The sequence below is a fragment of the Trichomycterus rosablanca genome, chromosome 4 (assembly GCF_030014385.1).
Source record: "Trichomycterus rosablanca isolate fTriRos1 chromosome 4, fTriRos1.hap1, whole genome shotgun sequence".
Classification (NCBI taxonomy): Eukaryota; Metazoa; Chordata; class Actinopteri; order Siluriformes; family Trichomycteridae; genus Trichomycterus; species Trichomycterus rosablanca.
In genome coordinates this window covers 22383547-22402751 of record NC_085991.1, presented here as the reverse complement: position 1 = coordinate 22402751, position 19205 = coordinate 22383547, and the positions used below count along the sequence as shown (strand labels likewise).

At 41.0% G+C, this 19205-nt stretch overlaps 1 protein-coding gene across 1 annotated transcript in view; it reads left to right on the top strand.

The window, feature by feature from the left end:
* The window catches only part of prkdc (protein kinase, DNA-activated, catalytic subunit), an 80057-nt gene that overhangs the window by 10292 nt on the left and 50560 nt on the right, over nt 1-19205 (top strand). Inside the window, exons 10-32 of the mRNA XM_062993526.1 lie at nt 2-159; nt 241-387; nt 1249-1413; nt 2079-2247; nt 2333-2382; nt 3052-3195; nt 5067-5216; nt 5406-5518; nt 6797-6956; nt 7058-7138; nt 7259-7378; nt 8079-8238; nt 9165-9271; nt 9465-9555; nt 12155-12318; nt 12458-12610; nt 12704-12811; nt 16070-16296; nt 16913-17007; nt 17092-17194; nt 17325-17458; nt 17668-17898; nt 18667-18896. Of these exons, the coding sequence (XP_062849596.1) occupies nt 2-159; nt 241-387; nt 1249-1413; nt 2079-2247; nt 2333-2382; nt 3052-3195; nt 5067-5216; nt 5406-5518; nt 6797-6956; nt 7058-7138; nt 7259-7378; nt 8079-8238; nt 9165-9271; nt 9465-9555; nt 12155-12318; nt 12458-12610; nt 12704-12811; nt 16070-16296; nt 16913-17007; nt 17092-17194; nt 17325-17458; nt 17668-17898; nt 18667-18896 (3260 nt within the window). The remainder of the gene's footprint in view (nt 1; nt 160-240; nt 388-1248; nt 1414-2078; nt 2248-2332; nt 2383-3051; nt 3196-5066; nt 5217-5405; nt 5519-6796; nt 6957-7057; nt 7139-7258; nt 7379-8078; nt 8239-9164; nt 9272-9464; nt 9556-12154; nt 12319-12457; nt 12611-12703; nt 12812-16069; nt 16297-16912; nt 17008-17091; nt 17195-17324; nt 17459-17667; nt 17899-18666; nt 18897-19205) is intronic.

Sequence of the window (19205 nt, the reverse complement as noted above, 5' to 3'; positions counted from 1 at the left end):
GCTGGACTTAAACTCTTCACAAAGCATGCAGGCCAGTTCAGCAGCTGCCTCATGGATCACTACAGGACTTTGTTTGAAATCATGTCCAAACTTTGTGGACACATAAACAGTGAAATGAAGAAGACCAGCTACTCTGCTCTTGAAGCTTTTCTAAAACAGGTGACTTATGCAATTTTATATTTTTTGTGTTGATGTTTTAGAATAGATTTTGGTTTGAATTAATTTTCAGTTGTTCTCTAGGTTGCTGCACTTGTGGCTGAGAATATTGAACAGCATGAAGGCAAGCTGAAGTACTTCATGCAGAAGTTTTGCTCTATTATCAGGACAATGGATTCATCTAACAAAGAGCTGTCCATCGCTATCAGAGGATATGGACTTTTTGCTGCTGTGAGTCTGGAGTACTTTTGTGTACTAAATGGTACAACCTTTTTTGGTAGGAGGATATGATAAGAGATTGAGGCAGCAGGTGTAGTCTCGTACCTGCAAGAATGGGGAGGATGAACCTGATTTGCAGGATGCCTAACCAAGGAAAAACAATACAGCGGCTAAAAACGCTAAAACAAAAATACAAAATTAAGGGTGACAGAAATAACAGAAAAAAATTAGTAAAAAAGAGCCAAATAAAAACCGCAGCCCAAAGTGTTGATGGTAAGGGATATCACACTCTACACACTTACCCATAAAAAGAAACGTAGGCTTTACAACAACAAATGCCTATATGTCTCCAATGTCTCCAGCGAGTGTCTGAAAAATTGATGATTCCCCACCAGCAAAACACACAACCACAGAGGAAGGTAGGAAACAATAAACATTTTTGTAAAAAAAAGAGAGAGGAACTCAATTCAAAGAAGCCTAACAGCCACTCTATCACATTGCTTGTACAATCATGCCACTTCTGGGGAAAGTTTGCATTCCAGGGTGCTGCAACAGAGGCTGGATTCTGACTTGACCAAAGGCAGCTATCACTGAGGCACGGCCACTATCAAATGCAAGTCAAAGCCCAACGAAAACATTAATTAAAGGGTTCTCCCAGGTGCAGCACATTACTGCTTATGAGACACAGAGACTGTCTGATTAAGCAGACTGCCACAGACAGTCATCTATGCCCCCATGACCATTGACAGCCATTAGTGGCAGGGCAGATTGACAGAGTTCTGTCATTTAAACCCTCTGCCATTCTCTACAGCAGATTGGCCTGTTACATCTGTATAATGTAATCTTGACTTGAAAATAACATTCTTTCTTTAGCCCTGTAGGGCTGTGTGCCCTCAAGATGTGGATTTGATGTATGTCGAGCTCATCCAGCGCTGTAAGCAGATGTACCTGACCGAATCAGACCGGGATGATGATAATGTTTACCAGCTTCCCAGTTTTCTGGACTCCATAGCCAGTGTTCTGGTACACCTGGACAAGGTATGAGGCAACTTTTTATTTTTATTTCACTGCTGTTAATGGTGTACAAAATACTAACAAGAAACAGTTATAGTTACAAAATCTGACTTATCATGAAACATCAACCAACAAACAGACCAACCACAAAAATAATAATTCCTGAGATCTACAGCTAAAAGAGTAAACAAGCACCCTGAAAACAGGAATATAAATTCTGGTTAAAGCACAAGTTAGCAATTGAATGCTTGACTAACCATAAACCCAGGGTTCACACTAAGCTGCTGATGTTGCTCAGAGTAGGTTTCTTCTAGCACCAATCACTTGGATTTGTCTATGTAACATGTAAGGACATATTATTTTACATTTGCATTAATGACATTTAGCAGAAGTTCTTATTTAAAGCGAGTTACAGTTGCAAATGAGTACAGAGAGTTAAGGACTCTGCTCAGCTGCCCAACAGTGCTAACTTGGCAATGGTGCGTCTTCAACCAGCGACCTTCTTTCCCACCCAGTGCCTTAACCGTTAAGCTATTCCTTTCCAAAATGCCATATGTCACTTAGTCTCTATGTCTCCTGCCAATTTTGCCTCAATAGCTGCTTGTGTAGCGTTTCTACCTTGGTATTGTCACTCTCTAGACTGATTAAAATCCACAAATGTCTTGCTTAAATTAGAATTTTATGTTCAGATTCCTGAAGTGTACACGTCTGTGCTGGAGCGTCTCCTGGTGGTTCAGATCGACACTTTTCCCCAGTACAGCCAGAGGATGCAGTACACCACCTGTCGCTCTATCATCAAGGTTCTTGTAGCAATGGCAGCCAGGGGCCCTGTTCTGTGGAGTTTTACCAGCTCTGTGGGTAAGACCCGGCTGCTGAATCCTTTTATTTAATAGCTTTAGCACTTATTTATCAAGTCACGTTATATTTCTTTCTCTCTTTTCAGTTCACCAAGGCTTGATTCGTGTGTGTTCCAAACCAGTGGTACAAGCAGAGGTGATTTATTTTCATGCTTATTATATAGTCCAGATTTTCATAATTTTTTTGGCAGTCTAGGTTTGTAAATTGATTCAGCACTGTATAGATTTATTGCAGTAACGTGTAAACTCTTTGAAAAGTATTTTCTGTTCAAATAATGGTCAGTTATTGGGTGCTCGGTGATGCACCAGTCTTGCAAGCCCACCACTACTGAGATCTCTCGGACATGATTGGCTATGTCTGAGGGTGAGTGGGCCGAAAGGATTCCTCATTGCTGCAGTGATTGTGGCCTCTGCTGGGTGGTCGAACGTTCCTGCACAGAGATGGGGATAATAGAGATTGGTGTGTGATTCTTTCTATGCAATACTGTGGGAACCCACCTAGTGCAGGTGAAGAGAAGTAGTTGGCTACAGCACTTATCGGAGAGGGCGTGTTGTGTATAGCCATCCTCAGTCAATGTAGGGGTCTGCAGCAGTAGAGAAGATACAGCTGGGTAATTGGATATGAATAGATTGAAAGAAGAAGAGAAAATGCAACACAGTAAAAATAATAATATTCTAATGATAATGGCTAATTGTTGATCATTGCTGATCTGATCCAGTGTCTTTTTGTTTGTATGTATGTTCTAACGGTTGAGTTTGGGAAAGGTGCTATATTAATAATGATTATTATTATAAATCTGTAAAGGAGCAAGGTGCTGCTCAGAGTAGTCCCAGGACTGAGGAGGGAGCTGGTGAACCCACGTTGGTGCGATCTGGAAAATGGAGGGTTCCATCTTGTAAGGATTATCTGGACCTTTTCAGAGGGCTTCTGGACTGCGAGAATCTTAAGGTGGGAACTTTTTACACTGGGCATTGAAAGCTATTGGCTAAATGCTTTTTAAAGGAAACCATCGCAATTATCTTTTTAGAATCCTAGAACATTTGAAAAAAATAATAATTTATTACCACCAAAACTATTTAAAGCCATTTGAATCGTAAATCCATAATGTCATGTTTTTTTTTGCTTACAGCTGCTTCAGCTTAACATTACCAGAACCCATAGCTATAGCAAAAATAATCTACAGTGGGGCCAAAAACTATTTAGTCAGCCACTGATTGTGCAGGTTCTCCTACTTAGAAAGATGAGAGAGGTCTGTAATTTTCATCATAGGTACACTTCAACTATGAGAGACAAAATGAGGAAAAAAAATCCAGGAAATCATATTGTAGGATTTTTAAAGAATTTATTTGTAAATTATGGTGGAAAATAAGTATTTGGTCAAAAACAAAAGTTCAACTCAATACTTTGTAACATAACCTTTGTTGGCAATGACAGAGGTGAAACGTTTCCTGTAAGTCTTCACCAGGTTTGCACACACTGTAGCTGGTATTTTGGCCCATTCCTCCATGCAGATCTCCTCTAGAGCAGTGATGTTTTGGGGCTGTTGCTGGGCAACACGGACTCCACAAATTTTCTATGGGGTTGAGGTCTGGAGACTGGCTAGGCCACTCCAGGACCTTGAAATGCTTTTTACGGAGCCACTCCTTCGTTGCCCGAGCGGTGTGTTTGGGATCATTGTCATGCTGGAAGACCCAGCCATGTTCCATCTTCAATGCTCTCACTGATGGAAAATTGTATTCACACCAACCTGCTTGCCTATTGTAGATTCACTCTTCCCAGCCTGGTGCAGGTCTACAATTTTCTTCCTGGTGTCCTTCGACAGCTCTTTGGTCTTGGCCATGGTTGAGTTTTGAGTCTGACTGTTTGAGGCTGTGGACAGGTGTCTTTTATACAGATAACGAGGTCAAACAGGTGCCATTAATACAGGTAACGAGTGGAGGACAGAAGAGCTTACAGGTTACAGGTCTGTGAGAGCCAGAAATCTTTCTTGTTTGTGGGTGACCAAATACTTATTTTCCACCATAATTTACAAATAAATTCTTTAAAAATCCTACAATGTGATTTCCTGGATTTTTTTTTCTCATTTTGTTTCTCATAGTTGAAGTGTACCTATGATGAAAATTACAGACCTCTCTCATCTTTCTAAGTAGGAGAACCTGCACAATCAGTGGCTGACTAAATACTTTTTGACCCCACTGTAATAGCCTGCCCCCTAGCCAACGTACTAGCGTTTTTTCTTCTAAACCAGCGGTCCCCAACCTTTTTTGCACCATTTCATATAAGATATAATTTCACGGGCCGGCCTTAATAACACCCGGAGAGTTTTGGAAATTTAACTGCTTTTTGTAGCGATCTCTAATTATTTATTCTTTCTGTGCGGCCCAGTAATTCATGACCCCGGTGGTTGGGGACCACTGTTCTAAACAACCTGAATCAAAGCTTTAACATTTTTGAGCTTTGCTGCACACATCTGCTGTAGAGAACTTTTTAAACAGCCACAGAACAAATTCCACAGAAGTCTGAAATTACATCTTTTTAGCTTGTTTTCAATCTACATTATCATGGTCAGATTCACAGCGGGTCAGGTTTCAATCCATATGCTCACCAGTCAAAAGCAAGCACTGTTAAGATTCCAACATGAATCTGATACAACGAAAACAATTTTGTACACTACAAAACTGCACTGGGTTAAAATTTATAGCTGGGCAAATCATTCCTCTGTCTGATTTGTTTTAGATCCTGTCTGAAACCTGGAATGTATTTGTTTAAGCTATTTAAGACTTTATTGTGTACATTTTGTGTGTTTATTTCTTGTGTAGGACACCGGATTTCTTGATGGTGCTGCATTAACCAAAAACTACAGCCTGAAAGCCCTAAACAGGCTCTTGTATGATGCATTTGTGCAGTCGATCATGAAGATTGTGGAGAAGCTTGATCTCTCTGTGCAGAAAGTGAAAGCAGAAGATGAGGTGCAATCAAAATACACACTAGATAAGACTCTAGAGTCAATAGAAGTAAATCAGTAAATATTATCTAGTTGCTAAGCTCTAATGACAATGAGCTTTTTGTTCTCTTCAGTTAATGTCATGTGTTCCAGCCTAGAAAACCTCACTGTGGTCTTAGTTAATAGTTTTTCCTTTAACTTTCTCTTTCTTTAGGGACAAAGTGACGTAGGCTCTGGTTTTATACCCTCTTCTGATCCCACAAGCAACCTGATACCCAATAAACCCAAAGATTTCACTGCCTTCATTAATTTAGTAGACTTCTGCAGGTACCTTTACACCTCTGCAGTAACATTTCACAGCTTGATGTACACAAGTGATGAGTCTTCGATGTGATGATCTTTGTTAAATCTGTCATTAAGGTTCAGTTTACTCAAACTGTAGCTCATTACACAAATTGCATTTGATCATTAGGCTTTGCTCGAGTCACAGCATTAAAAAGCTGATTAAAAACACACAGAATTAGTCTTGTGAAATGTTATATAATTTTTCCCATTTTGACAATTTTTCTGACTGTGATTCCACTGCCAATTTTACAGCCTCCAGTCTGATCAAGGAGAGTCAGATCACACGTCTTCAACATGTGTCCAGTCTGTGTCTTCTACTTATAGCTAGGGCCCTCCTAAATGTACAGGAAAATGTACTTTATTTCACAAACCTTGTTTTTCAAAAATCACTGATTTCGTGGACTTTTAAAGAAAAGTAGTACCACATTTCACAGCAGTCATTAAATAACACTCATTAATTGAATGATAAAATAAATAGAAGCTACAATACACAGCACAGTCTACCGTAATGGTTAAATGCAAAACTAGAACATCCAGCGACGGTGCAAGGCTTTATGTCCTCAAAGACAAAAAATTCTCGTCCTCCTTTGCGTCCACAGAATCAGTTGGGACTTCCAAACTCAGTTATCCCAGTTCTGTTTTTAGCTGCTTTTAACTTCGACATCTTGGACATTTTCACTAACCGATAGCAAACTGGATTGGCATAGGATTGCTAGGACTGCCTCGTAGTGCAAACTAACCAATAAATATGAGACATTTAAACACTATGCAAATGAAAAATTGTGTTAAATTGCTAAACACAAAACTTCACAGCAAATGACATATTACACGGGAAACGGCTGACACTTTAGCCAGACACCTGGAACAGTCAGGCATATTGCATATGGCAACAGGAAGAGACCCCGTCTTGCTATGTAAAGAAACTATTCCTTTAGCATCTCTTTCATGTTCTAAGCTTTTCAATGCCGGTATTATTAAGGTTGCCAGATATGTGATATGCGCTTTTCCAAAAGTATGCAAATAAATTGGTTTGAATGAGGGACTTTTATTAATATTTTTATCAGTAGAGGTTCTTATGTCAATAAGTAGATGTGACACAAATATTTGTAAATCCAGTAACATACAGAGCTACCAAATTCAAAATGCTGAAATCGCCATCTGGAAATTAAAAAACAGCCCGTGGTTACATAAATTCCTGAGTGTGAAGATTCTTTTATTGCTTGTTTTTTGAGTTTGTTGACTGTTTTATTTACTTTACAGTCAGTTACTTCCATCAAAGAATCCAGAGTATTTTGCACAGTGGATGTACCCTCTGTGCCACGAGCTCATCCTTCAGTCAATTCGATTTCCTCTGGTCAGTGGATTTTACAGGCTGCTTTCTTTGTCTATGCTCCTTGCCAAGAAGATCCAGTATTTTCAGGTAAACAGTGCACTCATAGTGCTAAACAGATTTTGCATGTACACTTTTATGATCTTATATTGTTAATATTATTATATTTTGCTGTTTATGGTTGTGTGCAGGATCAGGGACCCAAAAGCATAAGTGAGGGCTCCCCGGCTGGAAGTGCCTGTTTTGCACTTATTTCAAAGTTCGGCAAGGAGGTGAATTTACTTTTATCATTTATTTTCTAAGTTTCTTATATATACAGCTGCAACTGAAAATATTCAACAGCTATATAGGCACTTTTAAATAAATGTGATGTAAAATTGCTATCTCCACAGGTCTGTGTCCGTATTAAACAGTATAAGGATGAGCTTCTGGCTGCGTGTCTGACTTTTGTGTTGTCTCTCCATCCGGATATGGTGGCTCTGGACATCAAAGCGTACATCCCAGCACTACAGGTTCCATCTAAATATTCTGTTTATCATTTTGAACATGATTTAGTGGCAGGATCTTTGCAGAAATTTGTGTACTCACTTGTACAAACTAATAAAGTAACTGTTAAAAGTCTTGATAATTGGTGATAATTAGATTAAACTGTTACATTTTGGTAATTTAATAATGTAAAATCAGCTCTCGGATGAGCAGGCTCAGCTAGAGCTTTCTCTGAGTTCAGAGCTGTTAGCAGTGTTGGTTTTACACTGGATGGAAGCCAGATCATAAATGACTGACTTTAATTGATTTGTTGCTGTAAAATGAATTATTTGATGTTATTGGCATAGTAGGTTTACAACAGCGCTTAGGTGGTGCACATTAGCCCACTACCGCTGGTATCTAGGGTTTAAAATCCCAGCAGTGCTGTCGGTTGGTTGGGCATCTACATACAGACATGATTGGCTGTCAGAGTGAGGGGCGAGGTCCCAAAACGGTTTGGCATCCTGTCCGTTGTTTTTAGTTATTGTTCCCCCTTAAGACCATGTCATGATTATTTCAAGTTAATTATGTCTGAGCAGTACTGGTTTATATTTTGCAACAGTAAGAAAAGATTGCTGTATTGTTTATGTTTATTTCGCATACATTTAAAAATACGTAAACTGATATTGCACTTTAGGAAGTTATATAAGTTATAACTATATCTGTTATATGATGTGTGTATGTCAGGCTGCTTTACGACTGGGTCTGAGTCATGCTCCACTAGCCACTGCAGCACTGGACGCTCTGGAGTCATGGTCCTCCCACATCCCCTTCTCCATCATTCAACCACACTATGCAGACATTCTGCCTCACTTGGACGGCTACCTCAAAACAGCCACCAGCAGTGGTGATTATGTGTTACCTTATTTAAAATATGTATAGTGTTTTTGATTTGTGTAAAATATAATTTTAGGAAGTAAGCAATATGTTTTTAAATTTAAGGTCACCTACATTTTAATGGGTGCAGTTAACTACCACACTTTTTTTTTTGGTTTTTTTAATGCATTTTCTCTCCATTTTCCTCCCGATGTAGCGCACTCAATTTTTGTCTTCCACTACTACCAGGGATACCAGATTGCATCCGAGGAGAGCTGTACACGCCTCTTCCGACATGTGTACAGCCCTCCTCTTCTCACCCCTGCTTTCTACACAGGCGTCTCTTCCGCCAATCAGGGTCCTTACACAGCGTATGAAGACTCACCCACCCACACATAGTCCGGCCCCCACCCTGCAGATACGGTGGCCAATTAGTTTCTGCTGCAGGCACTGCCAATTATGCCTGCTAGATGGCACCCAGCCGACCGGAGGCAACACCAAGTTTCGAACCGAGGAGTTCAGAAAGTCGGTGCTGGTGTGCAAGTGGAATATCCCGCTACGCCACCTGGGTGCCTACAATTGGCAATGTTTAAGAAAAGGAGGGTCGGACAGGGTCTCTTTCTGCTGCCACTGCCGTGTGTAATCTCCGGAACTGTGATGAAAAGCGGCCACAGAATAGACATGTGTTGGAAGAAAGCGTCTGGCTATCCGGCTCTCCTTGATCAGATTGTGGGTTGTGCATGTGGCAGCTTGTGGATATAAAAAGATTGGAGGATAAAGAGAGGAAAATATCTAGAAGTCTCAGGCTATGTACACAAGGATGTTGTAACATTATATTGTTTTGCTGATTTATAAGAGAGACAGAAGTGTCTAGTTTTTTTTTTTTGCTTTAATCCTTTGTAAGTTGTCTAAATGAATTGATTATTTTCTGTCCTGTTTATATTTTCTTGGTGGCAGGTAAGGATGAGGGCAGTATGAGTGTGACTTTTGTGTCATCGGGCACTGAAAAGGGATATGGCAAAGTAATGATGAGGCTCCTAAAGAAGTCCAAACATCTGCCTCTGGTACACTGCTAATTTATGGAAAATATTATGCTTTTGTTAGCTTAGAAGCCACATCGCATGTTTGGGTTAAAGAATGTAAATGTTTTTGGGTCTCTGAAGAATGGATTAGGGTGGAATGAAGCTAAAGTTTGGGGAGTTGGCTACAGTGCATGTGAAGTATGGGTTGGTTTTAACTTGATTTCTGCATTGCTAGGCGGATGATTCTCCCATCACTGCAGTGCGAAGGCGAGTGGTGCGACTTTTAGGCCACCTTGGAGGACAGCTGAACAGGAACCTTGTAACAGGTGATCTGCATTATAGCTCTGGTTATGCCTGACTCACGCCTGATTCATTCCCAGTGAGGTTGAATGATTAGTCAGCAGCTGGGTACTTAAAGCCTTGGTTTAAATCTTGCCTCTGATCATGCTTTGTGATCAGCTTTACATGTTCTCCCTATGTCCACATGGGTTTAATCTGAGCACTCTGGTTTCCTTCCAACATACATATCTACTGAAAACATGCCAGTAGGTATGTTTATGGCTTTAAACTGCCTCTAGGTGTGAGCATACAGTGCCTTGCAAAAGTATTCAGCCCCCTTGAACTTTTCAACCTTTTGCCACATTTCAGGCTTCAAACATAACGATATGAAATTGTAATTTTTTGTGAAGAATCAACAACAAGTGGGACACAATCGTGAAGTGGAACGAAATTTATTGGATATTTTAAACTTTTTTTAGAAATAAAAAACTAAAAAGTGGGGCGTGCAATATTATTCAGCCCCTTTACTTTCAGTGCAGCAAACTCACTCCAGAAGTTCAGTGAGGATCTCTGAATGATCCAATGTTGACCTAAACGACTGATGGTGATAAATAGAATCCACCTGTGTGTAATCAAGTCTCCGTATAAATGCACCTGCTCTGTGATAGTCTCAGAGTTCTGTTTAAAGCGCAGAGAGCATCATGAAGACCAAGGAACACACCAGGCAGGTCCGAGATACTGTTGTGGAGAAGTTTAAAGCCGGATTTGGATACAAAAAGATTTCCCAAGCTTTAAACATCTCAAGGAGCACTGTGCAAGCGATCATATTGAAATGGAAGGAGTATCAGACCACTGCAAATCTACCAAGACCCGGCCGTCCCTCTAAACTTTCAGCTCAAACAAGGAGAAGACTGATCAGAGATGCAGCCAAGAGGCCCATGATCACTCTGAATGAACTGCAGAGATCTACAGCTGAGGTGGGAGACTCTGTCCATAGGACACAATCAGTCGTACACTGCACAAATCTGGCCTTTATGGAAGAGTGGCAAGAAGAAAGCCATTTCTCAAAGATATCCATAAAAAGTCACCTGGGAGACACACCAAACATGTGGAAGAAGGTGCTCTGGTCAGATGAAACCAAAATCGAACTTTTTGGCCACAATGCAAAACGTTATGTTTGGCGTAAAAGCAACACAGCTCATCACCCTGAACACACCATCCCCACTGTCAAACATGGTGGTGGCAGCATCATGGTTTGGGCCTGCTTTTCTTCAGCAGGGACAGGGAAGATGGTTAAAATTGATGGGAAGATGGATGGAGCCAAATACAGGACCATTCTGGAAGAAAACCTGTTGCAGTCTGCAAAAGACCTGAGACTGGGACGGAGATTTATCTTCCAACAAGACAATGATCCAAAACATAAAGCAAAATCTACAATGGAATGGTTCACAAATAAACGTATCCAGGTGTTAGAATGGCCAAGTCAAAGTCCAGACCTGAATCCCATCGAGAATCTGTGGAAAGAGCTGAAAACTGCTGTTCACAAACGCTCTCCATCCAACCTCACTGAGCTCGAGCTGTTTTGCAAGGAAGAATGGGCAAAAATTTCTGTCTCTCGATGTGCAAAACTGATAGAGACATACCCCAAGCGACTTGCAGCTGTAATCGCAGCAAAAGGTGGCGCTACAAAGTATTAACGCAAGGGGGCTGAATAATATTGCACGCCCCACTTTTCAGTTTTTTATTTCTAAAAAAAGTTTAAAATATCCAATAAATTTCGTTCCACTTCACGATTGTGTCCCACTTGTTGTTGATTCTTCACAAAAAATTACAATTTCATATCGTTATGTTTGAAGCCTGAAATGTGGCAAAAGGTTGAAAAGTTCAAGGGGGCTGAATACTTTTGCAAGGCACTGTATGATGCCCTGTAGTACCATGCCCTGTAGATGCCATTTGCGTCTTATCCCAGGTGCATTTCTACCTTGCGGTCTCTCTACACTGAATGAGCCTGACCATGAGCTTCTTGGGCATTCCATTGCAAAACATTGGCTATTTTGCAGTGTCTGTAGGGATTTGTCAGACACTGATGTTGCAAAAGAAAGGTCTTAGCAGACAACATTCCATATCGTCCCACAGTTTAGTGGGGTTGGGAACAGGGATCTGTGCAGGCCACTGGAAGTCCTTTACACCAAGCCATGTTTTTATGGCCTCGCTTTGTGCACAGGGGCACCGTCATGCTGGAACAGGAAAGGGCTCTTTCCACGCTGTTGCAACCAAGATTAAAACATACAGTTGAACAGATTGTACACACCTTGTGGTGTACACACCTCATAGCATCTGACACCGATGCTGAACACTGAGCTCAATAAATAGGAGTGGTATAAACATACTTTTGCCTATATTGTCCTTTCATCTATGAATCTGTATTTGCTTTGTAATCTTCATGGTTTGGGTTGCAAAATTCTGGACAATAGTAGCTAGTGAAAGCTATAAATCGGACAAGACCCCAGAGCTTTAAAACAAGCTGGGATGTGCAGGAAAAAAACATTTCATTGTACTGTATATGTGTATTTGTATATAATATATGACAAATAAAGGCTTTTCATCTGCTCTAGATTATTATTATTCTAAATTTTTTTGTTGCAGCCATTTCTACAGAGGACATGCTGAGGCGCTTTGTAGCGTGGGACAGTGAAAAAAGACTGAGCTTTGCTGTGCCATTCAAAGACATCAAGCCTGTAATCTACCTGGACCCTTTTCTGCCGCGAATCACAGAGCTTGCCCTTTCCTCCAGCGACAGGCAAACTAAAGTATGAATGTGCTGAGTTGTACTGTAATTTTAGTTGCTATTTTATAGTCATGTCATTAATAGCAATAAGGTTTATTATATTATATATTATATATGTGCATTATTCTTGATGCAGATCTTTTTTTCCTTTGTGGAACTAGGTGGCAGCATGTGAGCTTCTTCACAGTCTGGTGGTGTATATGGTGGGAAGAGGAGCTCAGATGGCAGAGGGCGAGAAGTCTACTCCACCCATGTACAATCTGCACAAACGGGTCTTTCCTGTGCTCTTACGCCTGGCCTGTGATGTTGATCAGGTCTATAAGCTTTTCATTTGTAATTAAGAGAAGATATTAGGATATTTTGAAGATTTCCGTTTTTGATCATTTGTTTTTGCACACATTCCTCAGGTTACCAGGCAGCTGTTTGAGCCGCTGGTGATGCAGCTGATCCACTGGTTCACCAACAACAAAAAGTTTGAGAGTCAGGACACAGTAGCGGTGCTGGAAGCCATTCTGGTAAATGACAATGTTGTCTTTAATAATATTTTATTTATTATAAGATATTTGGTGTACGTAAATGATGCCATGCAATAAACTGGCATTCTATCGGAGATGTAATTTTACTTTCCTGTCTACCTACACCTAATGGTCCAAATTATAAAGATACTTGACCAGAGCTTGGGGCATTTCATTTCAAAACCTTGGCTTTCTTGCAACCAGAAACCCTCTCTGACACGTATCCATACTGCAGCTGGGTTCCCATACAGATCTACAGTGGGGCCAAAAAGTATTTAGTCAGCCACTGATTGTGCAAGTTCTCCTACTTAGAAAGATGAGAGAGGTCTGTAATTTTCATCATAGGTACACTTCAACTATGAGAGACAAAATGAGAAAAAAAAATGCAGGAAATCACACTGTAGGATTTTTAAAGAATTGATTTGTAAATTATGGTGAAAAATAAGTATTTGGTCAATAACAAAAGTTCAACTTAATACTTTGTAACATAACTTTTGTTGGCAATGACAGAGGTCAAACGTTTCCTGTAAGTCTTCACCAGGTTTGCACACACTGTAGCTGGTATTTTGGCCCATTCCACCATGCAGATCTCCTCTAGAGCAGTCGCTGGGCAACACGGACTGCACAAATTTTCTAAGGGGTTGAGGTCTGGAGACTGGCTAGGCCACTCCAGGACCTTGAAATGCTTTTTACGGAGCCACTCCTTTGTTGCCCGAGCGGTGTGTTTGGGATCATTGTCATGCTGGAAGACCCAGCCACGTTCCATCTTCAATGCTCTCACTGATGGAAGGAGGTTTTGGCTTAAAATCTCACGATACATGGCCCCGTTCATTCTTCCCTTAACACGGATCAGTCGTCCTGTCCCCTTTGCAGAAAAACAGCCCCAAAGCATGATGTTTCCACCCCCATGCTTCACAGTAGGTATGGTGTTCTTGGGTTCTTCTTCTTCCTCCAAACACGACGAGTTGAGTTTTTACCAAAAAGTTCCATTTTGGTTTCATCTGACCACATGATATTCTCCCAATCCTCTTCTGGATCATCCATAAGCTCTCTGGCAAACTTCAGACGGGCCTGGACATGTACTGGCTTAAGCAGGGGGACACGCCTGGCACTGCAGGATTTGAGTCCCTCTCGGCGTAGTGTGTTACTGATGGTAGCCTTTGTTACTTTGGTCCCAGCTGCAGGTCATTCATCAGGTCCCTCCGTGTAGTTCTGGGATTTTTGCTCACCGTTCTCATGATCATTTTGACCGCACGGGATGAGATCTTGACCCCAAGGGAGATTATCAATGGTCTTGTGTGTCTTCCATTTTCTTACAATTGCTCCTACAGTTGATTTATTCACACCAACCTGCTTGCCTATTGTAGATTCACTCTTCCCAGCCTGGTGCAGGTCTACAATTTTCTTCCTGGTGTCCTTCGACAGCTCTTTGGTCTTGGCCATGGTTAAGTTTTGAGTCTGACTGTTTGAGGCTGTGGACAGGTGTCTTTTATACAGATAACGAGGTCAAACAGGTGCCATTAATACAGGTAACGAGTGGAGGACAGAAGAGCTTCTTAAAGAAGAAGTTACAGGTCTGTGAGAGCCAGAAATCTTGCTTGTTTGTTATTGACCAAATACTTATTTTCCACCATAATTTACAAATAAATTCTTTAAAAATCCTACAGTGTGATTTCCTGGATTTTTTTTTCTCATTTTGTCTCTCATAGTTGAAGTGTACCTATGATGAAAATTACAGACCTCTCTCATCTTTCTAAGTAGGAGAACTTGCACAATCAGTGGCTGACTAAATACTTTTTGACCCCACTGTATATCATGTATGAAGAGTCACGTATGAAGAGTCACGTATACCTGCACACATAAGCGTGACACCGACTGAGGATGTCGAATTGTGCCATTCATACTCTTATTTTGTTCCCATACAGTGCTAAGGGTATTTTAGTGCTACTGTTACACCGATCAGCCATAACATTGAAACCACCTCCTTGTTTCTACACTCACTGTCCATTTTTTCAGCTCCACTTACCATATAGAAGCACTTTGTAGTCCTACAATTACTGACTGTAGTCTATCTATTTATCTGCATGCTTGGTTAGCCCCCTTTAATGCTGTTCTTCAATGGTCAAGACCCCCACAGGACCACCACAGAGTAGGTATTTAGGTGGTGGATCATTCTCAGCACTGCAGTGACACTGACATAGTGGTGGTGTGTTAGTGTGTGTTGTGCTGGTATGAGTGTATCAGACACCGCAGCGCCCTGTCACTGCTGGACTGAGAATAGTCCACCAACCAAAAATATCCAGCCAACAGCGCCCCGTGGGCAGCGTCCTGTGACAACTGATGAAGCTCTAGAAGATGACCAACTCAAACAGCAGCAATAGATGAGCGATCGTCTCTGACTTTACATCTACGAGGTGGACCAGCTTGGTGTTGGTGTGTCTAATAGAGTGGACAGTGAGTGGACATCGTGTTTAAAAACTCCAGCAGATCCACTCATACCCGCACAACACACAATCCAGAACAATCCACCACCTAAATAATACCTGCTCTGTGGTGGTCCTCTGGGGGTCCTGACCATTAAAGAACAGGGTGAAAGCAGGTTAAAAAGGTATGTAGAGAAACAGATGGACTACAGTCAGTAATTGTAGAACTACAAAGTGCTCCTATATGGTAAGTGGAGCTGATAAAATGGACAGTGAGTGCAGAAACAAGGAGGTGGTTTAATGTTATGGCAGATCAGTGTAAATTTACTACTGCAAAATATTTATTCATATATATTTTTGAATGTTTTAGATGTTGGGCTTGCTCACAAAAAAATACTCAATAATAACCCAATAAATAAATAAATATCTACAAATTATTTAAAAAGTGTTTGGTTTAATTGGCACTTGAGTGGTGCAAGTGGTAAAACATGCTAGCCCACTACCACTGAGATCCAGGGTTCGAAGTTCAGTGGTCCTGTCGGCCGTTTGAGCGACTATGTATGCAGACTTGATTGGCTGTGTTGGTACAGGGGTAAAACCAAAACCCTGCAACAGATTGACGCCTTGTTCCGATTATTCCTGCCTTGTAAGTTTTTCAAATTCATTTGTGTGGGGGAATAATTCTTTTGTTTTTTATGTTATTGTTATTATGTTATTTTATGTATTTTGTTTATCTTTAATGATCCTTTCCATAAACAGAAAAATGGAAGTAAAGCAGGTTATTTTGATGTGTGATGCTAAAATTATGATTAACATTGACATTTTGGAAATACAGGATGGAGTGGTGGACCCACTGGACAGCACCTTGAGAGATTTTAGTGGCCGCTGCATTCAGGAATTTGTGAAATGGTCAATTAAACAGACCACTCCAAAACAGCAGGAGAACAGCCCAGCTAACATCAAGTCCTTGTTCAAGCGCATCTACAGCCTGGCTTTGCATCCCAATGTGTTTAAGAGACTTGGAGCTGCACTCACCTTTAACAACATCTATAGACACTTCAGGTATGCATATACCAGATAAATTATCAATATGTAAGAAATTAAAGTTGCTTTATGTCTGCATATTAATGCTTAAAGGCTGCAAATAATTAATACATGAAGAAGCCTACTAGCAGAATAGTGGTAGAACTCGTGAGTTTGATTCTCAGCAGAGCCACCAACCTGCCTGTACGTCACAAACACAAACACAATTGGCCGTGTTTGAGGGAGGGCAGGTCAGACGGACTCTCTTGTCACTGCGATATGTGGTCTCCTGGTCTGTCTGTGTGAGTTGTCACATTGAGTCTAGCGTGGCTGTCTGTACGGGATATGACTCTGTGTGGGAATCCAGCACATTTAGGTAATAAGAAGCGGCTGGTGGAAGAGGTGCATTATGGTCTACAGTGCTCCTTGGCCAAAAAGGACGTAGTGCGAGTGGCAGCGTAATTAATGCTCAGAGAATTGGAAGTTACAATAAGCACTAAGCTGTTTATTAATTATCTTAAGAAAAAAAGCCCTTTTTAAACGGTTCTGAGTGACTTTCAGCATTGTAGCATTTGTAGCTTTATTCAGCCTTATTGTATACCTTTGTATGCAAGATGAAATTAGACAACTGAGCTTGAACCTTTTCTTTTTTCAGAGAGGAAAACTCTCTTGTGCAGCAGTTTATATTTGAGGTGCTTGTGGTGTTCGTGGAGAGCTTGGCTTTAGCACACTCGGATGAAAAGTCGCTGGGTAAGATGATCGACGTTGCCCTTTCTTTCAGCTGTCCTATTTGATTTGATTAAAATTGTCTTTCATATAATGTTATCTTTACAGGAACCATCCAGCAGTGCTGCAGCGCTTTGGATCATCTTAAAAGGATAATCAAACACAAGGCAGAGACTCTCAATCAGAATGCCAAGCAGAGACGCATACCTAGGTGTGTTGTTTTTTTCCTCCCAGATGTTTGCTAATACATAATTGAATTTCAGTCCAGCTGTGTGCTTAATGGATGTAGCTGTGTAATTAATGGATGTTTAAATAATAGTGTTGTTTTATATGGTTGATAGGGGTTTCCCTCCAGAGCAGCCGCTCTCTCTCTGTAATGTGGTTACATGGCTATTGACCCAATGTGGACGTCCACAGACTGAATGTAGGCACAAGTGCCTGGAGCTTTTCTATGAGTTTGTGCCACTGCTACCAGGTAACTTGAACAATAAACAGATAATATCCAGAAACAGTGTTGTATTTAATTCCAGTGCTTCTCAGAACTTATGGGCAGGTTATAGAGATAATACATGTATTAAAGCTCTTCAGTGGGTTACCAGAAGCTCACTGAAATGTTGGATTATTTTCACCACATAAAGTGCATTCAATACTTGAAAGTTTTAGGCCTGTTTTGCTTTTCACCAGGTAAGGCTTCTGCCGCACAGTGGCTGGAGGACCACATAAAAAGAGACGGTCAGGAGTTTATCATCGCACGTCTGGAGGGTGGAGGTTTGCTGTCTCAACCCACTCTAAGAGAACTGGAAGCTCCCTTTAGTGTTCGAGCCACACTGCAATGGATGGATCTGTTGCTGGCTGCTCTCGACTGCTACAACACTTTCACCAGTCTCCGTCTTCTTCAGCCTGGGAATATTCTGGGTTAGTTAAAAAAGAATACAATGATTAGCCATGATATTATGACCACCCCATAAAAATACTAATGGAAAAGTTTACTTTACGTCACAGTCAGGAATTACATGTCGGACTAAAAGTAGTTTTTGATATGGGTAGGCATAAAGACCAGAATTACTTTAATAAGGGCCAAATCGTTATGGCTAGACGACTGGGTTAAAGTATTCCAAAAACAACAACACGGGCCTGCAGACAGCCATGGTGAGTTCTCATCAACAGTGGTCCGAAGTGGGACAAGCCACAACCTACTGATAAAGTGTTGGTTGTCCAACACATTGTGTCAAACTATTTTGTGTATGGAGCTGTGTATTTGTAAGGCAGTCACCGGTGCCCTTACCAACTCCTGTCCATAGTAGTAAACTTCTACTGTAGGCATACAAGAGTAGGAATGGAACATTAGAGCAATGGAAATAAGTGTCCTGTTCCAATGAATCCTATTTTCTACTGAATCATGTAAATTGCCAGGCACATGTGCATTGTTTACCCCAGGAAGAATAGCATTGGGATCGGTGGCTGATCCACCTTATGACATGCAGAAGTTGGAAGGTCCTTGTAGCCAGATACCACAGTAAACCATCAGAGGTCTTGTGGAGTTTATTCCTTAGTGGGTCAGAGCAGTCTTGGCATCCTATTAGGCAGGTGGTCATAATGTTTTGGCTGATCAGTGTTGTATCCCTGTGTTACTTTTTTTAACCAGCATTACTGCAAAGGTATGACTGCTCATGTCTTTCACAGACTCCAGTGAGAAATCCAGCTTTCTGCCAGCCGTCCGTTTCTTCCTGACAGAACTGGCACTGGATGACTTAAAGGCAGCAAGGGCCTGTTTTAAGGCAGCTGATTCCACTTGGCCTCACTTTAGCCCTCGAGAGACGGAGCTCTACAACTACAGCAAGTGCACCATCATTGTACGACTGCTGGAGTTCTCCACCATGGTTCTGCTCAAATGCCAGCAGGACCTCTGGAAGGTCAGGTGCTTTTTTCAGTTAGACATGAAAATATATGCACACTTAGTAATCAACTCTTTTCAATGTCATGTTTTTTATTCAGTTTCACTGTTTTATGCAGTGAACATATAACTGACTTACATAATCCATGTAGGCACTGGCTCAAAGCAACACTGGAGTAAAATAAAATAAGAAAAATAATATTTCTGAGTTGGCCAGACTTATTTAAGGTTAACATCTGTTGCAAGCCTTTAAAACTGCTGTACACTAATGCTTCTCAGCAGAATCCTTTTCCAAATCCAACCATAAATGCTTAATGACTTTCTGCTG